We start from the raw sequence: 27008 nt of genomic DNA, 5'->3' as shown, positions 1-27008 counted from the left end.
GCCAGGATTACCCGTGAGGGCAACAGCGCACTTAAATATGTTAGTCACTAGTATAGGGAATGGGGGTTCCAGCGCAATCTCAACACGGGCAAGATCCGTGTCAAAAATCCACCTACGGACGACTCCCCACTCCAAGTGTGGTTGAGGGCAACAGCGCACTTAAATATGTTAGTCTATATATGGAGTGCGAAGAATGTAAGAGAACTTTTAAGAAAGAAGCGGATTTGAAAAAGCATTTGAAAATGAAGACGAAGTGTATGAGCAGTTATGATTGTGGATGTGGTAAGAAGTTTGAGACTAAGGTTAAATTGTTTTGGCATTGTCAGGACTGTGAGTACGACTACGACGACCTAAAAAGTGCTTGGTATTAGGTATAAAATATTTCCTATTATATAGATGGAATCCCAAAGCAACTTCAGCACGGTGTCAATACCCGGTAACGGTGAGATTGACGTTAGACAGTTTTGGCGTCAGTCAGAAAGGAAGGTTAAAAGGACTCTCCGAAAAGGTATAGAAGAATTAGGAGCCCTGAAAGCGAGCATAATGGTAGAAGTATATGGCGTTATATTCCCGACAAAATCCAACATCAGGCTTTCAACATTCTTATGAAGAATTTAGTGTTTCACTTGCAATGCAATATTGTTAGTTGCTTTTCCGACATTGAAGATTTCGATTTCAACTTAGCCGTAATCTCGTCCAACATTCGAGTTCAACGATTGAACATTCGTTAATAGCTTTCCGTGCCTGGACAAAATTCAACATTGCTCTTTTGACATACACCAATTTCAACATTCAACTTTGAGAACGTTATTTTCTAAACCGTATATTAAAATGAACCATTCGGAGTTTCTCGTTCAAGGACCAAGGTTTTAAAGTTTTTAGATACAAACGCATAGTCTTTCCGTCATTGATGGGTTACAATCCAACATTCATGTTCTACCATTGAACTTCACGCACGAGTGCGTTTGACCTATGCCATAGTAAGCCGCTGTACAGTGATGACGTGGGCTCATCACACGTGCTCTAGTGCTGCACGAACTACACATACTGTAGCTTGCAGAGAAGTTGTTAACTTTTCCATGAGTATCAACGAGAAGAGTGTAAATAAAAGTTATTCGTGTATTTATCTTTTCAACCCTAATGGAATATATTTAGGTAATTCGGATCATTACAGTTGGACTTGGACAACCTTGTTTCGCAATTCCTATCAAGATGAAATATGGAATTTAGCTTAGCATCATCTTTCTTTTCAGATAACGCAAAGAATGACTCTAGTCCTTCAAATGCAACTACTAGCATTCCACAAGAACACCGTAGAGTGTTTAACTATCAACCCAGGGTTTCATTCCAGCCATCAAATGTTCGACAATCTAAAAAAGGGAAAGGCAAAACGCAGTCTTGCACCATAAAATTGATGTGCTTGGCTAAAAAAGATGCAGATAAGCCCCCAAGTGCCATCTATGAGAAGACTTCATTATCAAACCTTGGGTTGGGACCAGGTTCTATTTGCCTGGACATCAATAGTCCCAATATTCATGATAGCCTTGTGGAAAGATATCCTCTCCTTGAAGTAGGAGGTGGATATGAGTTGCTACTCTATCAAAGGGGTGGTCTTGAACAAGGCTTCCACAGCATTCCACCACCTTATACCCCTGCTAAGATCAAGGAACTTGCTGGACAAGCTCAGGTCTATGTTAGACCTCTTCAGAGGGACCTTGACAACTTAGACCAGGGAATACAAGACTACAGCACAACAGAAAAGGTATATCATTTATTCTTATAGGCCTAATTTGGAGATTTCTTAGTTTCAATAAGAATAAAGTGATAAAAGTACAGTAACAGGTACTGTGAAACAAGTGTTTAGACCTTGTGTCATTTGTTTTTCCCAATGGATAAGTGATGATAATCGTAATTATTAAAATTGGAATACAGTGGAAGAAGAGCCACTCTGTGGAATCCACTGTTAATTTTTATTATTGTTATCTTTATTATGGTCTTTACTATTATTATCACGGTTATGGCTCTGTGGTACAGGATTACTGTACTATCACTTCTTCACCTTATTTTGGCATTTATTTATAGGAAATACATTATTCACAGATGTAATTTCAGACTAGATGGCTAACATTCTTTTCAATAAAAACCAGATTTCTGGACCTGTAGTGAAGTGCATGCAGTGCGAGAAGGACATTCCAATGCATGAATTCCGAAGCCATGCTGAAGAAATGCACAAGGCTAGAAAGGTATGACATAAAAAAAATTGAACAAAGCCTCTCAAATCTGTCTTTTTTTCCTTGATAAATGCTTTTTAGTAGCTTTTAAGTGGTTAGAAGCATTTTTAAGGAAAAAAAGACAGATAAGAGAGGCTTTCTTTTCTGAAATAACGTCTCTCAAACCTCCAGTGCCCATTACCAGCTCCGTTTGTAAAAGGTCTATTGGTGATCATATAATATTTGCAGTAACTACTTAAACTAAGGGATCACTCAGGAATTAACAGTGGGAAATGGGGATGGAAAGTGGGGAGGGTCATGACTTTTTGAGCCATTAAAAAGGGTGGGCTGTGAAAAAAACAGACAGTTAAAAGGGTAGGGTCACAAATTTTCATTCCTGTTGCAGGAGGTCACATATTCAATGCTCAATTCAAGATCTTCACCTCCCCTCCCCCTGATAAATTTATGACAAGTCCCAATAATTGTTATCAAATGTGTGTTACAGAGATCAAGCAGCCTTGTTATACTTGATGAATTTATTGAGAGGTAAGTTCCAATTATATGCATATGCAGCAATTCCAGTTTATCATTAAAAGTTCCCCCTACTTCTGAGATGTATGGCATCCCATCCCTGCTGAAAAATCAGAGTTCAAATCACAGCTCTCAACTTGACAATTTGGCTTTAAATCAAGTTATCAAGATGAAGAACAGTCTTAGGTGACAAAATTCGCCTTAACATACCAAATATTATTAAATATTATGCACAGTAAGTCAACATAGCAGTTAAAAAAATCTTTGAATATTCAATCCCTAAAAACTCTCTTCAAAACAGTCAAGTAACATTATCATTCTGGACTGTTCATTTATTGTCGGCAGGGAGAGGGTCGGGTCATCAAATATTGGAAGTTCAAGGGAAAAAGGTCAACTGAAAATACAGTACTTTATAAATTGAAGAGGGCGCCTATGATGAAATATTAACTTTTTTTGTGATTTCCTTAAATTTTTGGTGCAAAAAGAAATTGTGATATAATATTTTTTGAAACTGGAAGTATGAAAAGTGATCTGGTTGAATGAAACAAAGTAAGGACTGTGAGGAGTGAAACACAATAATATAGCAAACTAATTAGCCCTTTCTTTTACAAATTTCTAAGAGATGAAGGAAAACAAAGAAAAACATGCTCTGCAAGACAGGAAGTCAATAATTTTAAAGAACTGTTTCCAGAGTGGGAGGAGGCAACTTTGGAAAGATTATTAAGCACTCATGGAACTCCAGATGCAGTGGCCCTTTTGATATCAACTCTGAACAAACCACAAGAAACTGCAACACAAGAACCATCTGACATTCTTGAACCAGATGATACTGAATTGATGAAATCAGCCTTTGCTGATCCTCCTGTAACACTTAAATCATTACTTCGTGAGCTAAGAGGCAACCTAAGTAATGAAAAAGTGAAGCTAAAGGTAGACCAAGAAGATTTGATAAATGATGCAATGGCCTTTTATAAAGATCCTGATTTCAACCCCCGACAGAGATTGAGAGTTATTTTTAATAAGCAGCCAGCTGCAGATACAGGTGGTGTTACCCGTCAGTTTTTTACCCAGCTACTTAATATGATCTCAACTGAGTTCTTCCAAGGCGATGAGTACAAACAACCAGTTTATAATGCTAACATGGTAGCATGTGGTATTATGAAGCTTTGTGGAACAATTGTTGTCCATAGTGTTCTCCTTGGTGGCCCTGGATTTCCTATCTTTAGTCCAGGAGTCTATCATTACCTGGCTACTGGTGACATAGATGCAGCTGTAGAGAAGGTGACCATTGAGGACTGCTCTCTTGGTGTAAAGTCTTTCGTTAATATGGTAAGTAGCTGATTTCTTTATCTATCATTTATTGATTTCAGTCCCCAGAGAAAGTGGAAAGTGTTGAGCCATGTTCCTACCTTATGTTCAATTGACCCTATGCAAAAACAGCAAGAGACTGGGAATGAGCACTGCTTACAATCATTGTTTTTGAAAACCTTTTCCATTACAATAAAGAACATGACTGGATTAGTAATTTGTTAGACTTAAGTTTACATATGTCAAATCACTGCATTTGAAATGTCCAAAAACATAAAAACGAGGCTGGTCAGGCCTTGGTTCTCTTTTTCATACAAATCCCTAATTACAAAATTCAGAAACTTTTCACGCATTTGTGCTTGAGCTCTGAATTTTTGCAGATTTACTACTAGGAGCAAATTTTTTCAAATACTTGCTACAATGACTTTATGACTTCTATAGCTTTATTCATAACGTCTATGAAATGCTTTAGAGAAGATTGTATACAAAAGTGAAAAGCCATGCAGCATGACTGCAGTTACGTACAACAAAGCATGGCATGGCCAACCTGAATTTAGAAGACAGTCACAGACGAGGCACGCACTCTTTTTGCAATCAAATACAAGAAATGCTGTACAAAAAAATAATAGCACTCTGTGTTTGTAAATAGTAAATAGGATATATTGTGTATGTTTGTATTTGTATTTTATGTAAGCTTATTCTTTTTAGAAGGAATTCTAAAAAGATCTGTTTTTCTCATTCCTTTTTAAGGTTGCAAGTGCCAGAGATGTTGCTGCAGTAGATAAGGATTCAGTAATTCAGATGTTATCAGAATGTGGAATTACAAAGTGTTTGACAGTAAGTAAGACAGACAGTAAGTTTTCTCTGTCTTAATTCTTTCATATTTATTTCACATGTTGATGTTATTTTGTATACTACACTTGACTTATACTGCTGTCTTTGTGTTTCTACAGAATGACAACAAAATCAATGTCATCCATAGTGTTATGGTTCATGATGCCATTAGCAGGCCAAAGATACTACTAGATCAATTTCGAGAGGGTCTTAATACACTGGGTTTTTCCGATCAACTAAAGAAACACCCAGACATATTCAGGCAATTATTTGTAAGAGATGATGCCAGTATTACTTATGATGAGTTAGTGCAATGTCTCTGCTTCCCTTCTCTAATGGATGAAGATGAAACTTCTACACATAACTTCTTAAAGGAGTTTCTTCAGAAGGCTAGTAATGAAACTCTGAGTAACTTCTTAACTTTTGCAACAGGAGCTCCATGTTTACCCAACTTTGGGCTTGGAACAATAGAAGTAAAGTTTGAGAGTACTGAATCAATCTTTGCTTCAACATGTTTGCAACACGTGACCTTCCCCAAGCAGTTTCCAGATCAAGCTACCTTTCGCACAGTAATGGATTCAGTGCTTAACACTGTTGCCAAATCATTTACCAATGTGTGATTAGATTCATTTTAAAATATCTATGATATATAATTATTATGATTCTATCTAATCCCAGAAAAAAGACCAGAATTAAGTTTTATTCAAATTGTTCAGACAAAAGGCATCCACTGTCTCCAGTTTAAGTTCTTAATAATTGCTTTTTTTCAATATAAATTACCAGGGGTTCTTGGGTGAAGGGTATAAACTCTAAAAAGTTGTTTGTTACTTTACAAAGTTATATGGATCTGCATGTTTTGCTTCTATATTGAAGGAAGTGAAGCAAGAAATATACACTGTGGCTAAATGTCCGGCAGCCGGTCGTGGGTCGTGGCCTCGCATAGACTACATGCCTGGCAGTCCACACTTTAACAATAAACTGATAAAATGACTACCGATAATTAAATCAAACTAATCTAAGTTTGCTAAGGGATATCAACCTAGTCTAAGTTTTTACGAAATATAAAGCACACTTTTAATCTGGACTGTTTTGAAGGAGGACTTTCTGTCTTTGCTCAGCATAGTGTACAGAGCACTTGGTTCCTGTCACTTGGAAAATTTTTATCAATAAGCTTAGATTAATTTGATTTCATTATCGGTGGTCATTTTATCAATTCATTGCTAAAGTCTGGAATGCCGGGCATTTAGTCTATTTGAGACCATGACCGGCTGCGGGCATTTAGCCACAGCGATAAATATACATGCATGTATAGACATAAAAGATGAAAAAATATTGTTGTTAACTAGGACATACGTCTTGTTGCAGCATTCTAGTGACTGCATCCAAAGTGTTATTAAACAGTGTTATTCCATAGTTGCCATCATCCGAGTTTACGTCAATCATTTCATTGAGGTCTGAAATGTTATTTTGGCTGAGGGGGCATAGGGTATCCGGGACTTCCACAACATTTTCACTGGCTGCCACTGGCCTATCCCAATCAATTCCATATTGATTTATTTGATCCTAAAAGTAAACAGGAATAAGGTAAATTTAAAATATAAAGCAATTGACAAATTCATTCAATTCTGGCAAGGTATAACTAACATAAAAATAAAGCCTGGAAGAAAAGAATGGGTGGTTTTGTTGATAGAGTTCAAAGTGGTTTTATGTTTCTGCCACATGTAAACTGAGATGAATTGTGTGCTCCAACAAATGGACAGTGCAAGTTTGATTCTGTGACCACAAAAGAAGCATTGATATTTTAGTTTAGGAATGGGTATGTTTTCCGTTTTTTTTTTTTTTTTCAGTATTGCACAAATGAATTTTATGAAGTTTGTCGTTACCATTGTACTTGGTACATGGGCATTTCTCTCATCATGACCAAAGTGACTCCTGTGAAGTCCACTTATCCAGAGCTGCATTGGTGTTTTGTTTCCAGCAGTGCGAAGTGGATGATAAACCCAGGCATTTTTCCAGGTTTGTAAATGGCCATTTAGCATGGGAAGATACACATGGTGCAAACACCAAATGTGAATATCATCATCTACATCAAGAAAGCCTTGATGTTCAAGAAATTGGAATATCTGGTAAAACAAAGAGAGGCAACCCTGGAAAACATCCCTCCAAAGGCGCTCTATTCTTTGATTGTGAGTGCTTTTTCCTAAAATTAAAAAGTTGAAAAATTAATATTTCATCTCTGGGCCCTCCCTGCCAACATCTAGTAATAATACCTGCAATAATACTTCCACGCCCTGGTCCTCTCTGGTTTAGCATGTACCATCCAACTTCATAGTTTTCTCCCCCTTTATCGCACTGCACACGTGACGGTAATCCATATTCTTCAACTGCTGAAGTGAATTGATTTAGTACTGTTACAGCTTTATTATCAGCTGAAGCATGTAAATATACTGGAATTCGTGAGTAGCCATCTATGCCACCATGCACAACAATCCTCCATCTGAAAGTGAAAACAAGTGAATGTTCAGTTACCTAGTTACCATAATGAGAGTCCACTATTGTCGAATCCAGCAGAGAGCATTTTGATTTGATTTTTCATCCTAAATCTAGATGTACTAGTTTTGGCTGTTATATCACTGTGTGCTGGTCAATCATGAATAGAACCCTCAAAAAGAAGACCTAGAGCTTTCAGAACTGAGGTATCGGTTTATAGCCAGACCAAATTTATAAGTCAATCCAATTAAGTTAGCCAGGCTGTGTGCAGACAGTTATTTCAGGAAAATAACTGTCTATATGCAGGCTAGATTAAGTCGGCATAAAATCAGCCATACTAATCATAAAAGTTGGAAAAGATTTTTGTATTTGCTGCCTTTTAGGTCAAAAGTATACCTTATAAGTTTGTGGTTTCCATCAATGTGCCAGAGTGCTAGTGGACCTGGAACATAATATTTTCTACGGCGAATAGAATCTCTCCAACATTGATGGACACCACTGGGATCAGTTCTCAGCAGTGATTGTCTCAGTCTTTCCCACTGTATACGGAAACCTTTTCCTCGCATGTAACCCATCAGCATCCTTAATCCAATTCCAATGTGCTTACTTTGTGCTTCTCTCACAATATCATCTAAATCTTGGTCACTCATATTAGTATATGCATGTACCTGGTTATAAACAAAAGTAGTGATGGACAAAGATCCCATAGGTACACCAGAGTCGTCAGCCTGGTTCTCACTAGCGGTGCAAGCAAAAGCATAAGCCATAGGACATACACGGAGCAGAGAGCTCTTCACAGCTAGTTTACCTCCTTTTTCAGTCAACCTTGAACTTGCATATCACTAGTAAGAACAAAGCTTTTCGCCAAATATACAACAAAATTGATTATTATTTTAATTTAGTTCTAAAGGAGGATCTCTCCCCTCATAAGCCTTAGGCTTCAAGAGACCTCCTTGCCTTAAATGTGTAATCATTTTATTAATATTAATGTAATAGAAGATGAAATAAAAAAAAAAAAAAATAATAAGCTTTATGTCATACATTATGCTTCTTTACAATGGTTCTACTCTAACCTCAATTAAGCCAAAGAGCAGATATTTAATGTGATAAAAATTTGCAGATCAAATTCCTTATTTGTAATATGGTCAAAATGAAGATTCCTTAGATATTTTAATATTTTATTATTGCATTCAAATTTCCTGTATCTATGCTTCTGTACTAGTATTTCTTGGATAATCTCAGAAATTAGTGCCAAGAAAATAGAATTCTCTTGTTTTAATAGCTCTTTGCTTAGGTATCCAACTTCAGTAAACTACGGTTAGAATACAATAACAGTAAGATCAGTGGCAGATCCTGGACTATTACATGGGGGGGGTGACTGGTACCCAGAAAGGTATTACATAATGTCTTTGTCCTTCAATCCTGCTATTTTCTATATCCAAGGGGGATGGCTAGCCACCCAGTTCACCCCCCTGGATCCCCCTTGAAGATAACTTATGTAAGCTTACACCTACTTTCAAGAACAAATCATCATAACGAAAGCAATAACATTTGTACAAATGTTCTTGTAGTTCAGTGGGAAAGGAATAAATTAAAAGAATAAAAAGGTTTAAGCTGAACCCCTTCTATTTTTTTTGTGAATTAAAAGAGAACAAAAAAAATTAAAAATAAATATAAATAAACTGTACGAAAGCTTTACCTGAAATGGAAAGACCATACTTCGACATTTTCCTCTCTATTGTGCGAGTTGAAACCATAAAGAGTTGGGCCATTTCTGGTACCTTGAATCCATTTTCCACCATGAAACTTAGCTGATCGCATTTGATATCAATCGCAGGCCGGCCACGAGCGCGATTGACAGTGGATTCGCTGTTAAAGTGCTACTACGACGAAAATCGCTCAAACTTGGATTCAGCTGAAACTTCCTAAATATACTCTTTAAAGGTCCAATAATCACTGTATGAAGTGTTTTCTCGATATTCAGTACGAAAGCATGATATTTTTACGATTATTTTTTGGAGTCTGTGACGTCATACACTCAACATCGAACATCGCTCCATACATTTTTTTGTAGTTTATGATCAAAATATCAGTAGTAAAGGGAGAAAGAAATACCCAAACTCCCCAAAATATAAATTATAGTCACAAGTAATGTAAAATAAGCACATTAGCCACCCTTTGGGCTTCATAGGAATAAAATAAATTAAGGATTTATATACAAAGAAATGTATGGAGCGATGTTCGATGTTGAGTGTATGACGTCACAGACTCCAAAAAATAATCGTAAAAATATCATACTTTCGTCCTGAATATCGAGAAAACACTTCATACAGTGATTATTGAACCTTTAAAGAGTATTTTTAGGAAGTTTCAGCTGAATCCAAGTTTGAGCGATTTTCGTCGTAGTAGCACTTTAAACAACTCCTGGCTTCTTGGATCGAATGAACGATGGCATCTGTTTGAGATGCAGAGGTTGTATCGATGTTTGTGAGAGATCGGCAAAGATAATCGAGTCTCATTACAATTCCATCATTTTCTTGCGTGTTGTCTCGGTTATCTAAATCGGAAATTGTCTGTAGAATGATACGACGAGCTTCGAGATAAGAGTTCGCCATATTGGAATCAATATTTCACACTGCATGGGTTGCCTGTGATGAGCCCACGTCATCACTGTACAGCGGCTTACTATGGCATAGGTCAAACGCACTCGTGCGTGAAGTTCAATGGTAGAACATGAATGTTGGATTGTAATCCAACAATGACGGAAAGATTATGTGTTTGTATCTAAAAACTTTAAAACCTTGGTCCTTGAACGAGAAACTCCGAATGGTTCATTTTAATATACGGTTTAGAAAATAACGTTCTCAAAGTTGAATGTTGAAATTGGTGTATGTCAAAAGAGCAATGTTGAATTTTGTCCAGGCACGGAAAGCTATTAACGAATGTTCAATCGTTGAACTCGAATGTTGGACGAGATTACGGCTAAGTTGAAATCGAAATCTTCAATGTCGGAAAAGCAACTAACAATATTGCATTGCAAGTGAAACACTAAATTCTTTATAAGAATGTTGAAAGCCTGATGTTGAATTTTGTCGGGAATATAACGCCATAGAAGTAAGTTTGTCAAAAGACGAGGTAATGACGACAGCAATGTTGCGATCAAAGTCGTTAGTGATATTAGAATCCACGAATCTGGATAGGTCACTCAGTGAAGCCTTAGAAGCAATAATGGAGTCGCTGTCTAACTACACGAAAGAAGGATCGGGTTGGACAGTAGAGGAGGTTGAAGGAATAGAGATAAGTATAGCCAGGTACGTACCCATACGAGGGGGGAGTTACGTACCGCTACCAACGTGGGTAGAAAGGAAGAAGGCTATTGTAAACGTGAAGAATGAAGACAATCGATGCTTTATGTGGGCAATCAGGTCTGCACTGTATCCAGCAGAGAAGGATCCCTGTAGGACAAGTAAGTATCCCACAGATGATTTAGAGTGGGATGGTGTGGAATTTCCCATGCAGTTGATAGACATCCCCATATTTGAGGAAATAAACGATCTAGCAATTAACGTTTACGGAGTCAGAGAGCAGACGATAGTACCGTTAGTTCTGTCAAAAAGTAAAGGAGAGCGCGTACATTTATTCTACCACGGCGGACACTACTCATGGGTTAAACACATTAGCAGACTATTCTACAGACATACTAAGCACAAAGGTAAAAAGTACTTCTGCGACTGCTGCTTGCTGTCATTTACATCCTTAAATACCCTAAAGAAACACGATGAGATCTGCCGCGGAGTCGAAGAAGTGGCGCAACGGATCCAGATACCCACCAACAAAGAGCTTTCATACGCAGACCATCAAAAGCAGATGCAAGTGCCTTACGTGATATATGCAGACTTCGAAGCGTTGATAACTAAGGAAGAGCAGAAACGTGGTGCCACGAATAAGGTAGGATTACACGAGATCTGCTCCTTTGGTTACATAGTAGTCAGATCAGACGGTAAAGCAAACCCTCCTGTGATTTACCGAGGTAAGAACGCAGCTAATGAGTTTCTAGAAGCATTGCGAGAAGAGGAGGGGGAGATTAGAGAACAATTAAGACGTCCAAAGAAGATGGAATTTACCAAAGAGAACCAGGAGGCTTTTAACAAGGCAAAAAAATGCCACATTTGTCAACATACGCTTCTTCAGTTTGGAAGACGAGCCAAGAAAGCGTGGGATGAAGATGGAAAGTATCTAGGAGAAGCTCATTTTAAATGCGGGAAGTATGCTAAGAAAGGTGAGAAGCCGGGAAAGCCCTCCACGCACTGCATTCACTGCCACAAAGCATTTGTTGAGGATTTCTATGTGGATAAGGTTAGGGATCACTGCCACATCACGGGTAAATACAGAGGAGCGGCTCATTGGAAATGCAATATAAACTTCAAAGTAAATCCAGACATGGAGATTCCGGTGTTCTTTCACAACCTCCGCGGTTACGACTCCCATTTGCTACTACAAGGAACAGACGGCTCCGACGTCAAATGCATACCCAACCACAAAGAGCGCTACATGTCCGTAACTGTGGGTAAGCTAAAGTTCTTAGATTCGCAGCAGTTTATGGCGGACTCCTTAGCAAACCTCGTAAAGTATAACACCAACTTTCCCATTTCCAGTCAATATGGCGCGGAAAGGAAAGGAGTCTACCCATACGAATACATGGATTCCTGGGATCGATTCAAAGAGTCCCTACCACCCAAAGATCGCTTCTACAGCACCCTAAACGAGTCCGGCATAAAGGATGAGGAGTACCAGCATGCGTTAGACGTGTGGGAAAAGTACTCCTGTGAGAACATGGGGGACTACCACGACATCTACCTAAGGTCTGACGTAGTGCTGCTTGCAGATGTTTTCCAAAGCTTCAGAAAGATGGCTATGGAATATTACGGATTGGATCCCGCTAATTTCTACACGGCTCCTGGGCTCAGCTGGAGTGCTTTGTTAAAGAAGACAAATGCGCAGTTGGATCTCCTAACGGAGTACGACATGTATCGGTTTATGGAAGACGGTATTCGTGGCGGCGTATGCGGGCCCAGCCGACGTTACGCCCGCGCAAACAACCCCTTAGTAGAGCACGACCCAGAGAAACCAACCACATACATTTACTACCTGGATGCGAATAACCTTTATGGTTGGGCAATGTCACAGTACCTACCTGTGAGAGACTTCGAATGGGATCCAGTGAAGCCGATAGACTTCTACATGCAGGTAGGAAAGGAGGAAGACAAGGGTTACGTCTTAGAAGTGGATCTGGAGTACCCAGAGCGTCTGCACGACGAACACAATGAGTTCCCCTTAGCACCAGAAGCGATAGAGATACCATTTAAGCAGCTAAGTCCGCTGCAAAAGCAAATGTGCCCTGGTTACAAACCGTACAGGAAACTAACTATGAACCTGATGGATAAGAAGAAGTATGTGGTACATTACCGCAACCTGCAGTTCTACGTGCGACACGGAATGCGCGTAGAGAAGATCCACAGAGTCCTAAAATTCACTCAGGAACCCTGGATGCGCCCCTACATTGACTTTAACACGCAAAAGCGTACCGCAGCGAAAAATGACTTCGAGAAAAACCTCTTCAAACTGATGAACAACAGCGTGTTCGGAAAGACAATGGAGAACATCCGCAAGCGCGTAAGCGTAAAAATAGTCAGCACCAAAGAGGAAGCAGAAGCATACGTGTCACAGCCAGGCTTCGTTAGATACGTAGAAATGCTGAACTTCTACGTGATTCACATGAAAAGGGCAAACCTCTTACTAAACAAGCCCGTTTACACAGGCTTTACGGTGCTGGATCTATCGAAGCTGCTTATGTACGAGTTCTACTACGATAAGCTTAAGCCAAAGTACGGAGACCGCTGTCGCCTCCTGTACACAGACACCGACTCCCTAATTCTAGAAGTGCAAACGGAAGACGTTTACAAAGACTGCCTCCCCGACATAGACGAGTACGACACCAGCGGTTACCCGAAGGAGCACTTCCTTTACTCTGCGAAGAATAAGAAGGTAATTGGGAAGATGAAAGACGAAATGTTAGGAAAACCCATAGTAGAGTACGTGGGTCTGAAACCAAAGATGTACAGCGTGCTAAAGTTAGACGGCGTAGAAAAGAAAGCTAAAGGCGTAAAAAAGTACGTGGTTAAGAAGGACATTACGCACGAGTCCTACCTCAACGTATTACGAACACGCAAGGAACAGCGGCATAAGATGAACAGCCTGCGCAGCTATGGTCATCAGATACATAACGTCACGCAGGAGAAGGTGTCACTGTCTGCATTTGACGGTAAGCGATGGATGTGTGATGACGGAGTGCATACGATAGCATTCGGACATCACACGATAAGCAGTTCTTCCATGACGAACCCACGTGTGGGGCCATCGTGAAGATAATACAAGATGGGCTGACCCTTCTTAGCTATTACGCTTCGGATCTGGTAAGTTTCCAAAGACCAATTAGGATCCGTAGCTCTTTTGGATCCTCCTTCTAATTCACCCGGTCCGTAGAGATATCGGACCGTGACATTACCTAATTTTTTTTCATGGGGGAAGACCGCCCTTGAACTTCTGACGTAGGACTTGTGTTCCACGTGTTTCTTTTTTATGGCATCCTTGGGTTTTATTCCCGTAGCCCTCGCCGCCTCGTTGTTCAAAGCCGCGACGACCTGGGGGAGCCTCTGAGTCCATTCCCTGTTGCGCTTGGAGGGATCTTCCAGCTCTTTCCAATACTGGTATCCAAAGAGACGCTCAGCCAGGGTTTTATTGAATCTTTCGACAATGCTCTGACCCCTGTGGTACTCAGCTTCGGCTCTTCTAATTTTAGTGCTGTGGTCTTTCAGGGTCTTGGTAACCACGCCCATGAACTCTGTCCCCGCATCCACTTGCAGCAGCTTAGGCCATTTCAAGACGCGCTTATAAATCCTACCTAGGGCTTCTGCGACTTCTCCAGAATCCTTGCTGGTTATGGGTTCGGCGTCCTTGTATCTGCTTGCGATATCAACTACGGTCAAAGCGTATCTATAGGTCTTCTTTCTCACCTTATCGTGCGGTAAGAAAAGCAAATCCGCTTGATGAACTTCATTAGGGGCATTTACGGTGAAGCTGGGTCTGGGAATGTACTTAGGCACGGGAAGATAAACCTGCCAGAGGGTTTGTTTTCTTAGCCAGTTCTTAGCCGTTTCATCTGATACCCTGGCCGCGGTCGCGAGTTTCTTGATGGCCGACGCTCCTTTCCAATAGCCTTCAGGCCCGTAGTAAATCCTTTTGAGTTTGTCCTCTACGCGGCCCATTATATGAATTCCAAAACGAGATTGATCTTACGTCCGTTAAAATCCACCGTCTTTCCGTCCACTTTAATGGTGATGTTTATGCTTTCTACCAAATGAGACAAGTCATAGCTCAAAGAAATGGGAGTGTATTCTTCTGAGTCAAATGGATTACCTTTAGGCAGAAACTTGGACATAAGAGAAGACTTTTCTCCATTGTTGTAACTATTGACCAAGTCGCAATAGACTTCGTAAGAGGATGCGACTTTCCATTTCACGGGTATGGCTGTGTCGGTAATTGTCTTGCCCGAGGCACATAATAAAGATCCCAATGGGTCAGACTTTCCAAAAGTTACTGAATAGTTTGGCATATTATGTTTGAAGGTCATTTCGTGCGGCAATCCCGTGGTGAGAGTATAACCGTGTTTTGCTAATTCCTTAGCAAGGGTGATTGGTGTGTAATGTCCATCGGGCAGCAATACGCCTTGATAATTGCCGCCGCCTTTATGCTCAGTGACCAAGGCATTGACTAAATTATACCAAGAATTGTACAAAGAGCAACTAACCAGCCTAACCTTATGGGCTTTGATGGGGGGATTCAAATAAGTGGTAAAGTTATTCTTGTCGCTTTCCAAAAAGACGATCATATATTACAGGGGACAAGTCCCCTTCTAGTGATCTGAGCTGCGCTCAGAGCAGATACGCCAAGGCCACGCCTCCCGCCAGCCCTGCGACTCCTACAAAGACCAATTCATTGTCTTTTTGTTTCTTAGAAGGCTGGTAGTAATTCTTGAACTGAGGCTTTCTTAACCCCGTTAATGCCGCGGGGTGCGCCTGCGCATAGAGCTTAAAGGCGAAGTCTGTATTTTCGAAGTTCTTATCCGCCTGCATTTTGTCTTGGTAGTTCTTGTCCAACCAATCCCTGTAAGCTTGTCTTTTTTCATTCCAAGCTGCAACGTCTCGCTAATATTTCTCCAGCGCTAAGTCGTGTCTCTTCCTTTCGGCGGCCAAATCTCCGCTGCGATCACCTCTAACTAATCTATCCAAATATTGACCACCATAATTAGCTCCAGTGAATGCTAAAGCTGCAACAATTGCACCTACGGCCGCCATTTATATTAGACGCAAGCAAAGCTTACGTCGTCGGCAGGTACTTTTCCTTCCGTAGGTAATCCTTTACCATGATAGCCCCGCCTACGGCAGCGGTCATCTTAGCAAAATTAGCGAAGCTCTTGCTTGGGTCTTCAGTAAAGTCTTCTTTGAGCACTTTCTTACCTACCCAACCAATACCCGCAACGATGGAAGTAATGATAGCTGCTTCTTCAACAGTTTTCAATAACGCGGTTGACATTATATTACAAAGCGAGAAGGTTATTACTCCATTTCAGGGATTTTGCTTTTTCTCACGGGCGGCTCCGCAGGTGCGTAATGTGCTGGTTCCAATTTTACTTTTGGCTTTGCTGCCCGCCATTGTAAGTAGAGGCTGCCTGCTGCTATAGCAACTCCTAACGCGCCAATGACGTACCCAGGATTGATAAAGGATTCCTCTTCTTTTTCCTCCACTTTTTCTTCTTTCTTTGCTTTGTTCTTTTTATTCATCTCCGCGAGCTTCTTTCCGGCAGCGACTCTGCCCGGAGATTTAGCCTTGGTAATCTTGGTATCTTCTACGGGTGGTTGTTCTTCGGTGCCACTCATCTTATATTAAGGGACTTGAAGGACTTGACAAGTAACTTGATGACGACTTGACAATGACTTGGCAATGACTTGACAACGACTTGACTAAGTACTTGAGGTGACTTGACAACGACTTGACTAAGTACTTGAGGTGACTTGATCAGGTACCTCAGCAAGTGCTGCCTGGAAGACCTTTTCGACTTCTCTGTCCTTCTTGAAGTCCTTCCAAGATGTTCCGAAGGAACCTAGTACCTCCTTCAAGTCGACATGCTGAGCTACGTGAAGTGCCGCAGAGGCGACTGCCATTAACTTACCGCACTTCAAAGACAACCACCCGCAGGTTATCTTAAGTTCTTGAGCAATAACGTAGTCCTCGCTTATGTCCTTCCGCAGTTGCTCCACGTCGTCTATGGGCAGTGCAAGTCCAAGCAATTTAGTCGCAAGTCGAATAGCGGAGTCTGCTACGGCGTCCGTGGTCTTACTTGCAAGGGCAGCCTCGTACCTCTTATGGAACTTCTTGACTTCATCTTCTGACAACTTATTAACCTGCTCATGGGTAAGTTCCTTGCCTATCATTTCTTTACACTTCCCAGAAGACACAAGGATGTTAAGTTGTTCCTTGAGGTTACTTTCATCTAACTGCGTGGGGACTTCATCTAAGAGCTGCTCAATGTCCATATATGTTAATGGAATACGGAAACCTCAAAGAGAAGATCATCTTGGAATGTTGGTGCGTCTTTAAATGCCGCATGTATTCATGCAACTGTTCCTTGGATATCTCACCGCCGTAGTCGCTTAAGATGGTTTCCAGATCACTCCGGCTCGGAGTATAAAATACGACCAGTGAGCCTATGTTTTCCCTAAAAGGCTTAGAGACGCTGGTAAGCTGCTGCGAGAGCAACCAAACGCTAATATTGTCGTGTCTGCCGCTGAAAGCGAGCTTAACGAGCTCGGAGGTGCGTCTCTTTACATCGTCCCCGCAGGCGATGTCATCCAGTATGAGGAGTGTCTGTGTATCTTTAGGGAATTGTTTGTGCCAGAACTTCAAATGGCCGGATAACTCATTAGGATCCAGTATGTCCACAAAGAAGTCGTCGTCTTTCACTCCTACACCCGTCCAGGTGCGGTTATTCACGTAGGTGGGGCATAATAGCACGATGTAGTCGAAGCGGTATCTAAAGGGTCCTAATAGCTGCTCCACGACGAACTGGGTCTTTCCGCAGCCGGTGGGTCCTACTATCAGAGCATTGCAGGGAATATGGTTCGGATCCATTATATATACGATGGACCCAGTGGACGCAGTAAGAAGGATTGCCACCGACGCAAAAGATAAAAGAGACACCATAGAAATGCAAAGGGAGGAGATCGATCGGCTGAAAGAGCGCGTGCAGGAGTTGTACGATGAAATGTGCGGTCTGAAGCGCGCAGAACGGTTTGGTGCGCTTTTGACGATGGTGGGCTGGGCGAAAGATTCCGTTAAGGACTTCATGCGGTATCCCTTATAAGGGTTAATAAATTCTTATTATATAATGAAGTGTAAGGATTGCGACAGGGAGTTCAGTAGCAAACAGGCTTTGCAGTATCACCAAAAAAAGAAGGTATGTTTTAAAGAGGTGGATAACGTCACCGCCTGTGACACTTGCAGCCGGCAGTTTAGCAGTAAACAGGCGCTGCGATATCACGTGGAAGGAAGGGTGTGTTTGAAGTCTAAGGAAAGACGCTGTGCTGATTGCAATCGGCTCTTTAGCACGCCCCAAATGTTGCAATACCACCAAGAAAATAGGGTGTGTTTAAAGGATGTATGTGCGCGCTGCGGGGAGCTCTTAACAGACGCATGGCATCAACATAGATGTCGTGGTAATTATGATTTGGACGTCGTATGCGAGGAGCATGGTGATATCACTGCGAGATGTTGCCCAGCGGAAACCATAAGGAAGTTAACTCTTCGTAAGAAAGAAATAGACCAACGCTTTACGGAGTTCGACCGCGCCGAAGGTACGCGCTGGGAGAACGCAAAGTATTGGAGTGCGCCCTGTGACGCGTGTGGCGGCTTAAGGAAAGGAGATGATCATATCTGGCAGTGCTTGTGCCCGCAGCATTGTCCCCGCGGTTTTAAGGAGTACTTGGATCGCTTTGATGATTGGCATGCTCAAAACATGGAGGTAAGGAAAAGGCGTCCTTAGTTTGCGCAAAGAGTCTCAAAACGCACTCTTATATTTATTAATATTCTTTGATTGTTTATTAAGAATAAAAGAAGAAACATTAATAAATATAAGGACCCCTTTTGGAGAAGGTATGCAGAACTCAAGAATAAAAGAAGAAACATTAATAAATATAAGGACCCCTTTTAAGAGGTATATGCTAGCCTACGCAGCCGCATTCTTTGGAGGATTCCTAATCACCCTTTCAATATATGGACTGTATTACTTGCGAACTACCTGCCGACTGCATTACGCCCACTCCTAAACCGCCGCGTAAAAAATACACCTGCCTTCATTGCGGCAGTGCATTCCTGGAAGGATCCTTTGTGGGGCATTGGTGCTCCGCGGATCCTAAAGCGCAGCGGACTTTAGCAGACGCGCTTAACTACAAAGAGGAGATGGAGTGACTCTTCTTTCAATGTCAAACTTCCATCGGCCATTTACCTTACCATAGCTGCGTAAGTGGGTGAATTCCTCGCCCTGAATTACGTACCGCACGCAATCCGGCGCCCAAAGGGAATATTCCTTGCCTTCTAAGTCTTTGAGGACTAACCGTAAACGGTCGATGTCTTCAAAGACGACGTAATTTTTTATTTCGTATGCTTTACCGTGGACAAGATCACGCCAGTGAGTCAAGCTGAGCTTCATTATACCTATGGAATATCTTTAGGTGTGTTTTCAAAGTGGCGTAGGACTTAAACCGCTTTACACAGCCCTTACAGGGAATACGAATGCCATCCGCGTAATCCATCAGGGCACGGCAGATAATGTCGTAATCGTTGCTAACCATCGTTAGGTAACCATTTACGTCAAGCTGCGAGATTTTCTTAGATTGCTTCGCGGATAAGACGCCGTTTCCTTTTGGGGTTTTCAACTCGATACACAACCCGCGGTATTTCTTATGCGCATTTAGGATTAAGAGGTCGGGTTGACCGGCTTGGTAGCCTTTTCGCCAGCAGGTTATTCGCTTGCTGTCTGAATCTTGAAGTTCGCCAAGACCCGGCGCTATGATGAAATCAGGGTAAAACCTACGTGTGTAGTCGACTACCTTCGCGTGTAGGTCGGCTTCATTTTCGATCTTAAATACTAACTTGTTTGGACCGTCGAAGCGCTTGTCCATCGCATATTTACCCGTTTTCCTTAGCGCGGGTAGGACTTCCTCAAAGACCCAATCACGAAACTCCACAGCTTTGGGTAGTTCGGAGCTAAATATCAGTTCGTACAAACCAGGTTCGGATATAAACACGGCATTTGGTTGCGTAGTAAAGGAGCGGTGATTCGCAGCCCCTTGTAGATCAACCCATTTTTTCTGGTATTTCTCAGATACGTGTGCTCTAATTGCATCTCTAGGGCGCTCATAGCCCAACGCCAAAGCCACCTCCTTTGCTTTGAAGTACAAAGTTTCGCCTTGCACTATGCATTGCAGTTTGGTGTCGTTGTTTTCAAATACGCGAAGCATTGTATATTTAAGAAATATTTTAACATTAATATGCAACGCTCTTTAGCTGATTCATTTCTACGCTCAGTTGCGCGTCAGACACGACGAAGACGTAGCAGTTTATCTTATCGCCGTCGCCGGCACTGGCGTTTTTGGTGCGCTTGATCTCCAATGTTATGCCATCCTGCGTATTTACTAGACGTAAACCCTGACCATGTAGGTCTTCGTCGTTCGTTGTGCGCATGTCGATCCACAGCGCGTACTTATCATTGAAGAATTCCTCAGGGTTAATTTGGTCGCCAAACTTGCGCGCGGCCTCTCTGTACACGTCTGCGGGCTTTATTCCCTGGGAGTAAACCTTGTTTGGAACGCCGTTAATATTCACGCCGACGTTAGTAATGTTAGGGTTGTGAAAGGCTTCGGAGTCGCGCTTACCGGCCTCGTAGGGTTTGGCGAACACCAGCATTAACCCCGTGAGACTTCTTCGCGGGAGGGTAATGCTTTGGTTGATAACCTCATCCGTCTTATCCAAGAAGCTGAACGTCTTATACATCACTACGTGGTCGTAAAGGAATGCCTTTCCGGAGCTGTATTCCATGCCAGCGCTACGGGCCAGCTCTTCGCTGTACACCGTTTCGTACTGTAGCTCTAAGTTGGTAATAGAGTATGGAGTTGTTTTGGTAAGTGCAGTGGTCAGCCCACCAATGATGTTATTAGCATCTGCTAAAGTTACTTCAAACTGTAGCTCGGATAACTGTCTTGGGTAATACACACCGTGATTCGTAATCACTTCAAAGTCAAACGGTATGACATACTTGCTACCATAGGCTGTCTTTATTCGCTTTGCGTCTGCCACTGCGGTTTCTCCGCTGCCGTCAGTAGGTTGCGTTTTCGTAGGTGTGCGGACCTTACGTAGAATGACACTACCAATTCCTTGTTCTATCCTTTGCGCGCGGTCAAAGGCTGTCAACCATAAGTCTTTGTACGTGGTATACAGATCGTACCTATTTAAGTCCAGCAAGGATTCCCCGGCGAACTTTACGCGCATCTTAGAAACAATGTTGCGACCCACGTTGTTAACGATAATCCTTTCATCTGTGGGGCTTGACTGTACCGCTAGGTCAAACCTTAAAGCCAGGGTGCCAGGAACTAAGACTAGGTTATCCGTTAGGCGGGGCACGCCTACGTACAAGGTTTCCCCTGGCTTTGCGCTAGAAGGTGTGAATGTGACCCGGTGAAAGGTGCGTTCTGCTTTCAGCCCGCCAACCTGCTTAGGTAATACGTTGGGATTTAACTTTGAGCTTATCATATATAATGGAAGTAGAAGGAACAGACCCCGACTTCGATCCCACCACTGAGGAAGGTCAGGCTGACATTAACGACGGTGATGAAGAACCGCTGCTTCCCACCCAACAAGTCGACGATTCCCTAAGGGATAGGATTGCAAGGGCCTTAAGACATCCCAATGCACGCGAGTACACGTTTCCGCGTGAACACATAGAGCTTCAAAACATGGGCGAGCCGGAAGCAGCCGCGCGGGAAACCGTAGAGTGGGCGGCGCAGGAGCTAGAGCTGCGCTACAACAACTTTGATGCTGACGACGTAAAGCTCACAGAAAAAGGAAACAAGGTTCTTATAAGCGTTCAAGACCTGAGATTTCCTGACAAAGACCGCTGGACAAAACCGCAAAACCTCTTTGATGAGGAGGGCAACGGTAGGGGTGACGTCTTAAGATTAAGAGGCTTTCAGCGTGCTACTAGAAGCCTGTTAGAAAGGCTGCACAACTTAACCGAAAGGACCAACGCGGAAAAACGTGCCGCGGATCTGCAAAGGGAGTTAAGAGAAAAAGATGTAGAATATGCAAAGCAAGGTCAGCTACTTGCCGATGCTGAAAAGAAGTCCGCCCATCAAGATGAAAGAATAAAAGAAATAGGAAATCAGGTGAATCAGGCCCTGCGCGATAGGGATAAAGCACAAAGGGACTTGGAGGAGGCTAAGAGCTCTGGGGCCTCGGTGGACGCGCTACGAGAAACGTTGGAAGAAAGGGAGGAGGAATACATGAAGCAAAACCAACGGCTTGCCGACGCGCATCGGAGGGAGGTCGAATTTAAAAATCAAGAAATAAGTGAGCTGGTAGACCAAAGAACCCGAGTTCGGCGTGAAAGAAATCAAGCACAAAGGGCTCTTAACCTCGCCCTGCAGGAGTTGGATCTAATTAAAGACGATACCGATAACCTACAAACCAACATAGCCGGCTCTTTAGTGGAACGGCGACGGTTAATGGCTGAAATCAATACTAAGGAGGAGCAAATCCGGCAAAGAGATCAGGCTATCGAAGACCTGGAGGGACAAATAGAGCGGCAGCAGGAAATAATCAATGACCAAACTCGTCCCGAAGAGGAAAGGGAGGCAGCACAAAGGGAATTAGAAGCCCTTCAGGAAAGAGTCGCGGAATTACAAGCGCAAAAGGAAAACCTGGAAAAGGAGCTGGGGCTTACCACCAAGGAAAAGGTAAAAAGAGCCCTTTTGAAGTATGGTCTTCCGCTGGCATTTGCGGTCGCCATTTCAAGCGTAGTAGGAGTTATCCTTAGCTCCCTTAAGGCTACAGGCGCGGGCGTAAAGAAATTAGGCAGTGGGCTGACGGACTTGGGAAAAAAGATGGCAGCCGGTCTTCCTGGGCTGCTGGGTAGTGTTCTTGGCCTGGCACTTAGGGCCGGCGGAGAACTGTTAAAGTTCGTGGGTAACAACATTTGGATCTTGGTTGTCGCTATTGGAGTGGTACTCCTTAAGAAGATGAAGGGTTAATCTTATCCTTGTGTATTACTGGGGGCTTATCGTCGTCGGGTGCCCGAGGCATCCTCGACTGGGGATAAGTAAAGATAGTATTCGCACCGCCTTGATAATGCGGAACTAACGGTATGGCGGTCATAGTGCAAATCGTCTTATGATTCCAAGCAGCGTCGGGGAAAGGAGTAATGACCGGAGCAACGTTCGTTCGAATGCTGCCTTCACTTGGGTAAAATTGAAGCTTCGCATATTCGCAATTAACTATCATGTGAAAGGTTACTGGCGTTATGTCTTCCGTGCTATTCACAGGGGGTTCCGACGTAAAATGAGCCGAAATCCTATTATTATCTTTCGTCCTATAGGGTGGTAATGGGTGATCGTTCTCATCAACAATCCTAAAGCCGGCATTGCATGAGTACCCCGTCGTAATGCTAATGGTGCACACGACTACCCCCAAACCCCCAACCCTTACCCACAACCCAGTTTCATGCCATTTCTTAGCGGCGTAAAGCTCCTCCCCTAAGTAATGAAGAAACCAATCTTCTTTTACATGTGGATTCATATATTTAAAGGCTCATTACCGTAAGAGTACTAATGGTCTTGTGATTATAAACCGTATCTCTCTGATTTTCTATACTATTTATGCAAACGCTCCCGGTGTCATCTACGCGCATTTGCAGCTTTACCTTCCCATGGCAATCGGCGACCATGTGGAAAGTCCAAACCGATAGATTTTCGGCGCTGGCTGGGTTGGGCTCTACGGAGAAATGCGCAGGCTCCCTGTTGTTTGTCTTATTTCTCATAGGCTGCAGTACGCCATTCTCATCCAGGAACCTAAAGCCGACGTTGGCATGGCTGCTCGTGCCAATGCAAATACTGCATATTATCAGCTTCTTTCCCGAGTAGTTCAAATTCACGGACATGCCCGTGACATCAACCCAAGATGCCTGGGTGTATTTTTTCTCACCTGTGTAAGTCGTATAAACACAATCTACTCCAGCTACGTAGGGGTTATTCATCGCCATATATAATAGCTCAGACCAATGCTTGCAGCTGCTAGGCCGGCTTTTAGTAGGTTATGGTCATATTCCTCAGGCGGCATAACCTTCTTTACTGGTTTCTTTGGTGGCTTTCCTACGTACACCTTTTTTAATGGTTTTTCTACCTCTTTTTTTGGTTTCTCTACGAAGTGAGGAATGCCCTTGGTCATGTCAGAGTTCACGTCATTCACCCCAAACTTCATATCCTTAGTAGCTCGCTGCAGCTTATTGTTGTAACCCACGACGGAATTGGCGTTGATAACCAAATTACTTGGCATCAACCAACAACCAGGCGACAAAGCGTAATCCAGTCGCACTTTAGACTGCTGCACTGCAAGTTGATATCTCTGCACCGACTTAGAGATCTCATTCTCGATAACAGCGCTTTCGAAGATGACAAGGAATACTTGTTGCGTTTCCTGCGACGCACCACTGGCATCTACGATGGGGCTGCGAGTGCTAACCTGTGCTCCTAGAATGCAGTAAACGAAGGCTTCAATGCTGCGGTTAATCCTTGCTAGGTTTTTCAGTCCAATGCCCTTTGCGGCAAAGAAAGGCGCCCAAGGATATTTCTCTTTGCTTTCTATGAAGTAAATCAAGTCACCTTTTGACGCTTTACCCCCTAAGTCGGAGAATTCCCATCTGCTAGGATACCCCATACCCGGAGTTTCTATGTTGGCGCCAACATACGAAGCATAGGTGTAAGTCTCTCCTAAACCATGGGCGGCACCCTCTTTGTTGCGAAAATCAGGGTTGGTAAGCTTAAACTCATTCCTTAATCGCTCCCATGCGACTTTGTCATATTTGTTATCCTTCGGCTTAAAGATAGTGTCAGTAGGAAGCGGTGCTCCTAACTCAAACAATATCCTACGAATAGTAAAAGCAACATGAAATCGCAGGAAAGGAATATGGAACATGTCCGCGGCTATACCGCATCCTTTAGTAGCAGCCCAGACAGCAAAGTTTAACTGCTGCGGCCAATACCGCATGTTGGGACCTGATAACCATTCTCTGGATTCTTTTCCCGAGGTATGTTTCATGGCAGTTTCTCTAAAGATGTCTCTGACTTTTGTCTTGAAAGTCGTAGGACCCACGGGAATCTCCAAAGAGGTAACCATCTTAGCAAAGTCATCCGCTCCACCTTTGTTGTCGTAAAATGGGTAATCCTCTGTTGTCAGCAATAGATTCTCCGGGAAATTAGGTTGCCTTTCTTTATGCTCGGGTTTTGGGTTCTTTGGCTCCAAGTCCGCATTGCTGTACATTCTGGAGCCTTTATAGTAAATCCCATCGGGTCTTCTTTCGAACTTACTAGGGTCTGCATGTGGAAACATCTTCCTAAAGGCCCTCCAATTCCAGTAATCCCGGTTGTCGTGATGTGGCTGCTCCTCAATATCATTCCCAAAAGCGTCGTACATTAGTATATATAATGGATGTTATACCATCAGCACCTCCACTTTATCCTGATTTACCTAGGGATGCCGAAAACTTTAGGCTCAACAAAGCAAACTTAATCCTGGCTTACTTGGAAGGACAAGCAAAACACTACGAAAAAGTTAGGAAGAAATACGTCAGAGCCCGGAGTACGCTACATAAGATTGCGATAACTTCAGGATCCATTTCTGTTGTGTTAACGGGCTCCGGCGTTGCTACTTCGCTTACTGGGCCGGGAATAATCGTTGGAGTTCCTTTGGCCGGCGTTGGGGCAGCCTGTGGTATTATTTCTGCTGTTGCTACGGGTATTATGAAAAAGCTATCCACGAAAATATCCAAGCATGACACGACAATAGCTCTATCTAGGGCTAAAGTAAATACTATTACCGTTCTTGTCTCAAAGGCTTTGCGTAACAGAAAGATAGACGACGTAGAATTCTCGCTTATTCTAGCCGAAGAAGACAAATACGAGAAACTAAAGACGGACATAAGGAATAAAAAAACAGTCGTAAAAGATCTTTCCGAGGAATCTCGCAAAAAGATCTATCAAGAAGCGAAAGAAGAGCTTCAAAGAAAGCTTGCTCAGTAAATATCGTGACAGGGTTCTATTTACATATCGAACGCCGGCTGTCAGGTTCATATGCAAATTAATTTCACAAAATATTACACAAAATATTACGCAGCCTGCATCGTTTTCACAAAATATTACACAGCCTGCATCGTTTTCACAAAATATTACACAGATGTGAAAAAACTTGTGTAAAATCAGCGCCTGGGAATCCATCCTAACAGGGGGTGGTTGGGGTCTATTTTGTAACATATTTCGTAAATTACGTCAGGATAATAAGGAATATCCTTATCCAGCCGACAAAACATCCACTCGGCTCTGCTCATATCAGAAACCTCGGGAATAGACTTACCGGTAATTTCAGACAAAAGATAGGGAATAGCTCTGTAATATTTTCCTAGTTTTAATTTTTTCAGCGTTTTCCGTAGACTTTGTGGGGTTAGCTCTTCTAAGTGGTCTATGATTTTCTTCCTTACTTCGTTGTTTAAATATATCGGATGTAAACCTTGGATATGACTCATCCAGTCTCGGAAGTATTTTATTCTCTTATAAGGTGTTTTCTTACGACCTCCATTGGCGTAATACTGCTCTTTGGTAGCATTTGGTACGGCATTACGAATATTCTTACCACACTCGTAACACTGTGCTGACGTGTCGTCTTCTATTTGCATTTTTTTACCGCAACACCAAAAGGGTTCTGGCTTAGGTACGATAACTTTAGGTCTTAGACAAATTATGCAAAAGTCGTTAACGAACTTCTTACATTCTTCGCACTCCATATATAGACTAACATATTTAAGTGCGCTGTTGCCCTCAACCACACTTGGAGTGGGGAGTCGTCCGTAGGTGGATTTTTGACACGGATTTTGCCCGTGTTGAGATTGCGCTGGAACCCCCATTCCCTATACTAGTGACTAACATATTTAAGTGCGCTGTTGCCCTCACGGGTAATCCTGGCGTAAACTAACATATTTCGAGTGCGCTGTTACCCCCACGGGTAATCCTGGGGGTCTCATAGGGAATGAGGGCTACGCAAACACGGGTTAGTGACTTTAAACAGGAAATCCTCGTGTGGTCACTGCGCTAGAACCCCCATTCCCTATACTACTCGTGGCCTCCATGATAGTCGTAGTCGTAGTAGTAGTAGTATCGATGGTTTTGAACTTCTTCTTGCTACACGGTTCGCTAAAATAGA

At 42.6% G+C, this 27008-nt stretch overlaps 3 protein-coding genes across 3 annotated transcripts in view; 1 reads left to right on the top strand and 2 right to left on the bottom strand.

Annotated features, from left to right (window-relative positions):
- LOC148913232 (uncharacterized) overlaps positions 1-27008 on the bottom strand; it is a 131615-nt gene that overhangs the window by 64100 nt on the left and 40507 nt on the right. The window lies entirely within an intron of this gene.
- On the top strand, positions 616-5503 carry LOC148913235 (uncharacterized). The gene is made up of 6 exons (XM_089025758.1): positions 616-1762; positions 2148-2243; positions 2716-2756; positions 3362-4070; positions 4800-4886; positions 5003-5503. The coding sequence occupies exons 1-6, from the start codon at positions 1220-1222 to the stop codon at positions 5501-5503; spliced, it is 1977 nt and encodes a 658-aa protein (XP_088881884.1). The 5' UTR covers positions 616-1219.
- LOC148913234 (uncharacterized) lies at positions 4917-9317 on the bottom strand. The gene is made up of 5 exons (XM_089026168.1): positions 9073-9317; positions 7770-8041; positions 7154-7380; positions 6767-7083; positions 4917-6446 (listed from the first exon to the last, which is right to left on the bottom strand). Exons 1-5 carry the CDS (start codon positions 9088-9090, stop codon positions 6222-6224), a joined length of 1059 nt encoding a protein of 352 aa, XP_088882294.1. The 5' UTR covers positions 9091-9317; the 3' UTR covers positions 4917-6221.

Source organism: Actinia tenebrosa, unplaced genomic scaffold, assembly GCF_029948245.1.
Source record: "Actinia tenebrosa isolate PJP-AT-01 unplaced genomic scaffold, QUT_ActTen_1.0 PGA_scaffold0__85_contigs__length_37466705, whole genome shotgun sequence".
Classification (NCBI taxonomy): domain Eukaryota; kingdom Metazoa; phylum Cnidaria; class Anthozoa; order Actiniaria; family Actiniidae; genus Actinia; species Actinia tenebrosa.
The sequence above is the reverse complement of the archived record's forward strand: the minus strand, read 5'-3'. Positions and strand labels throughout refer to the sequence as shown.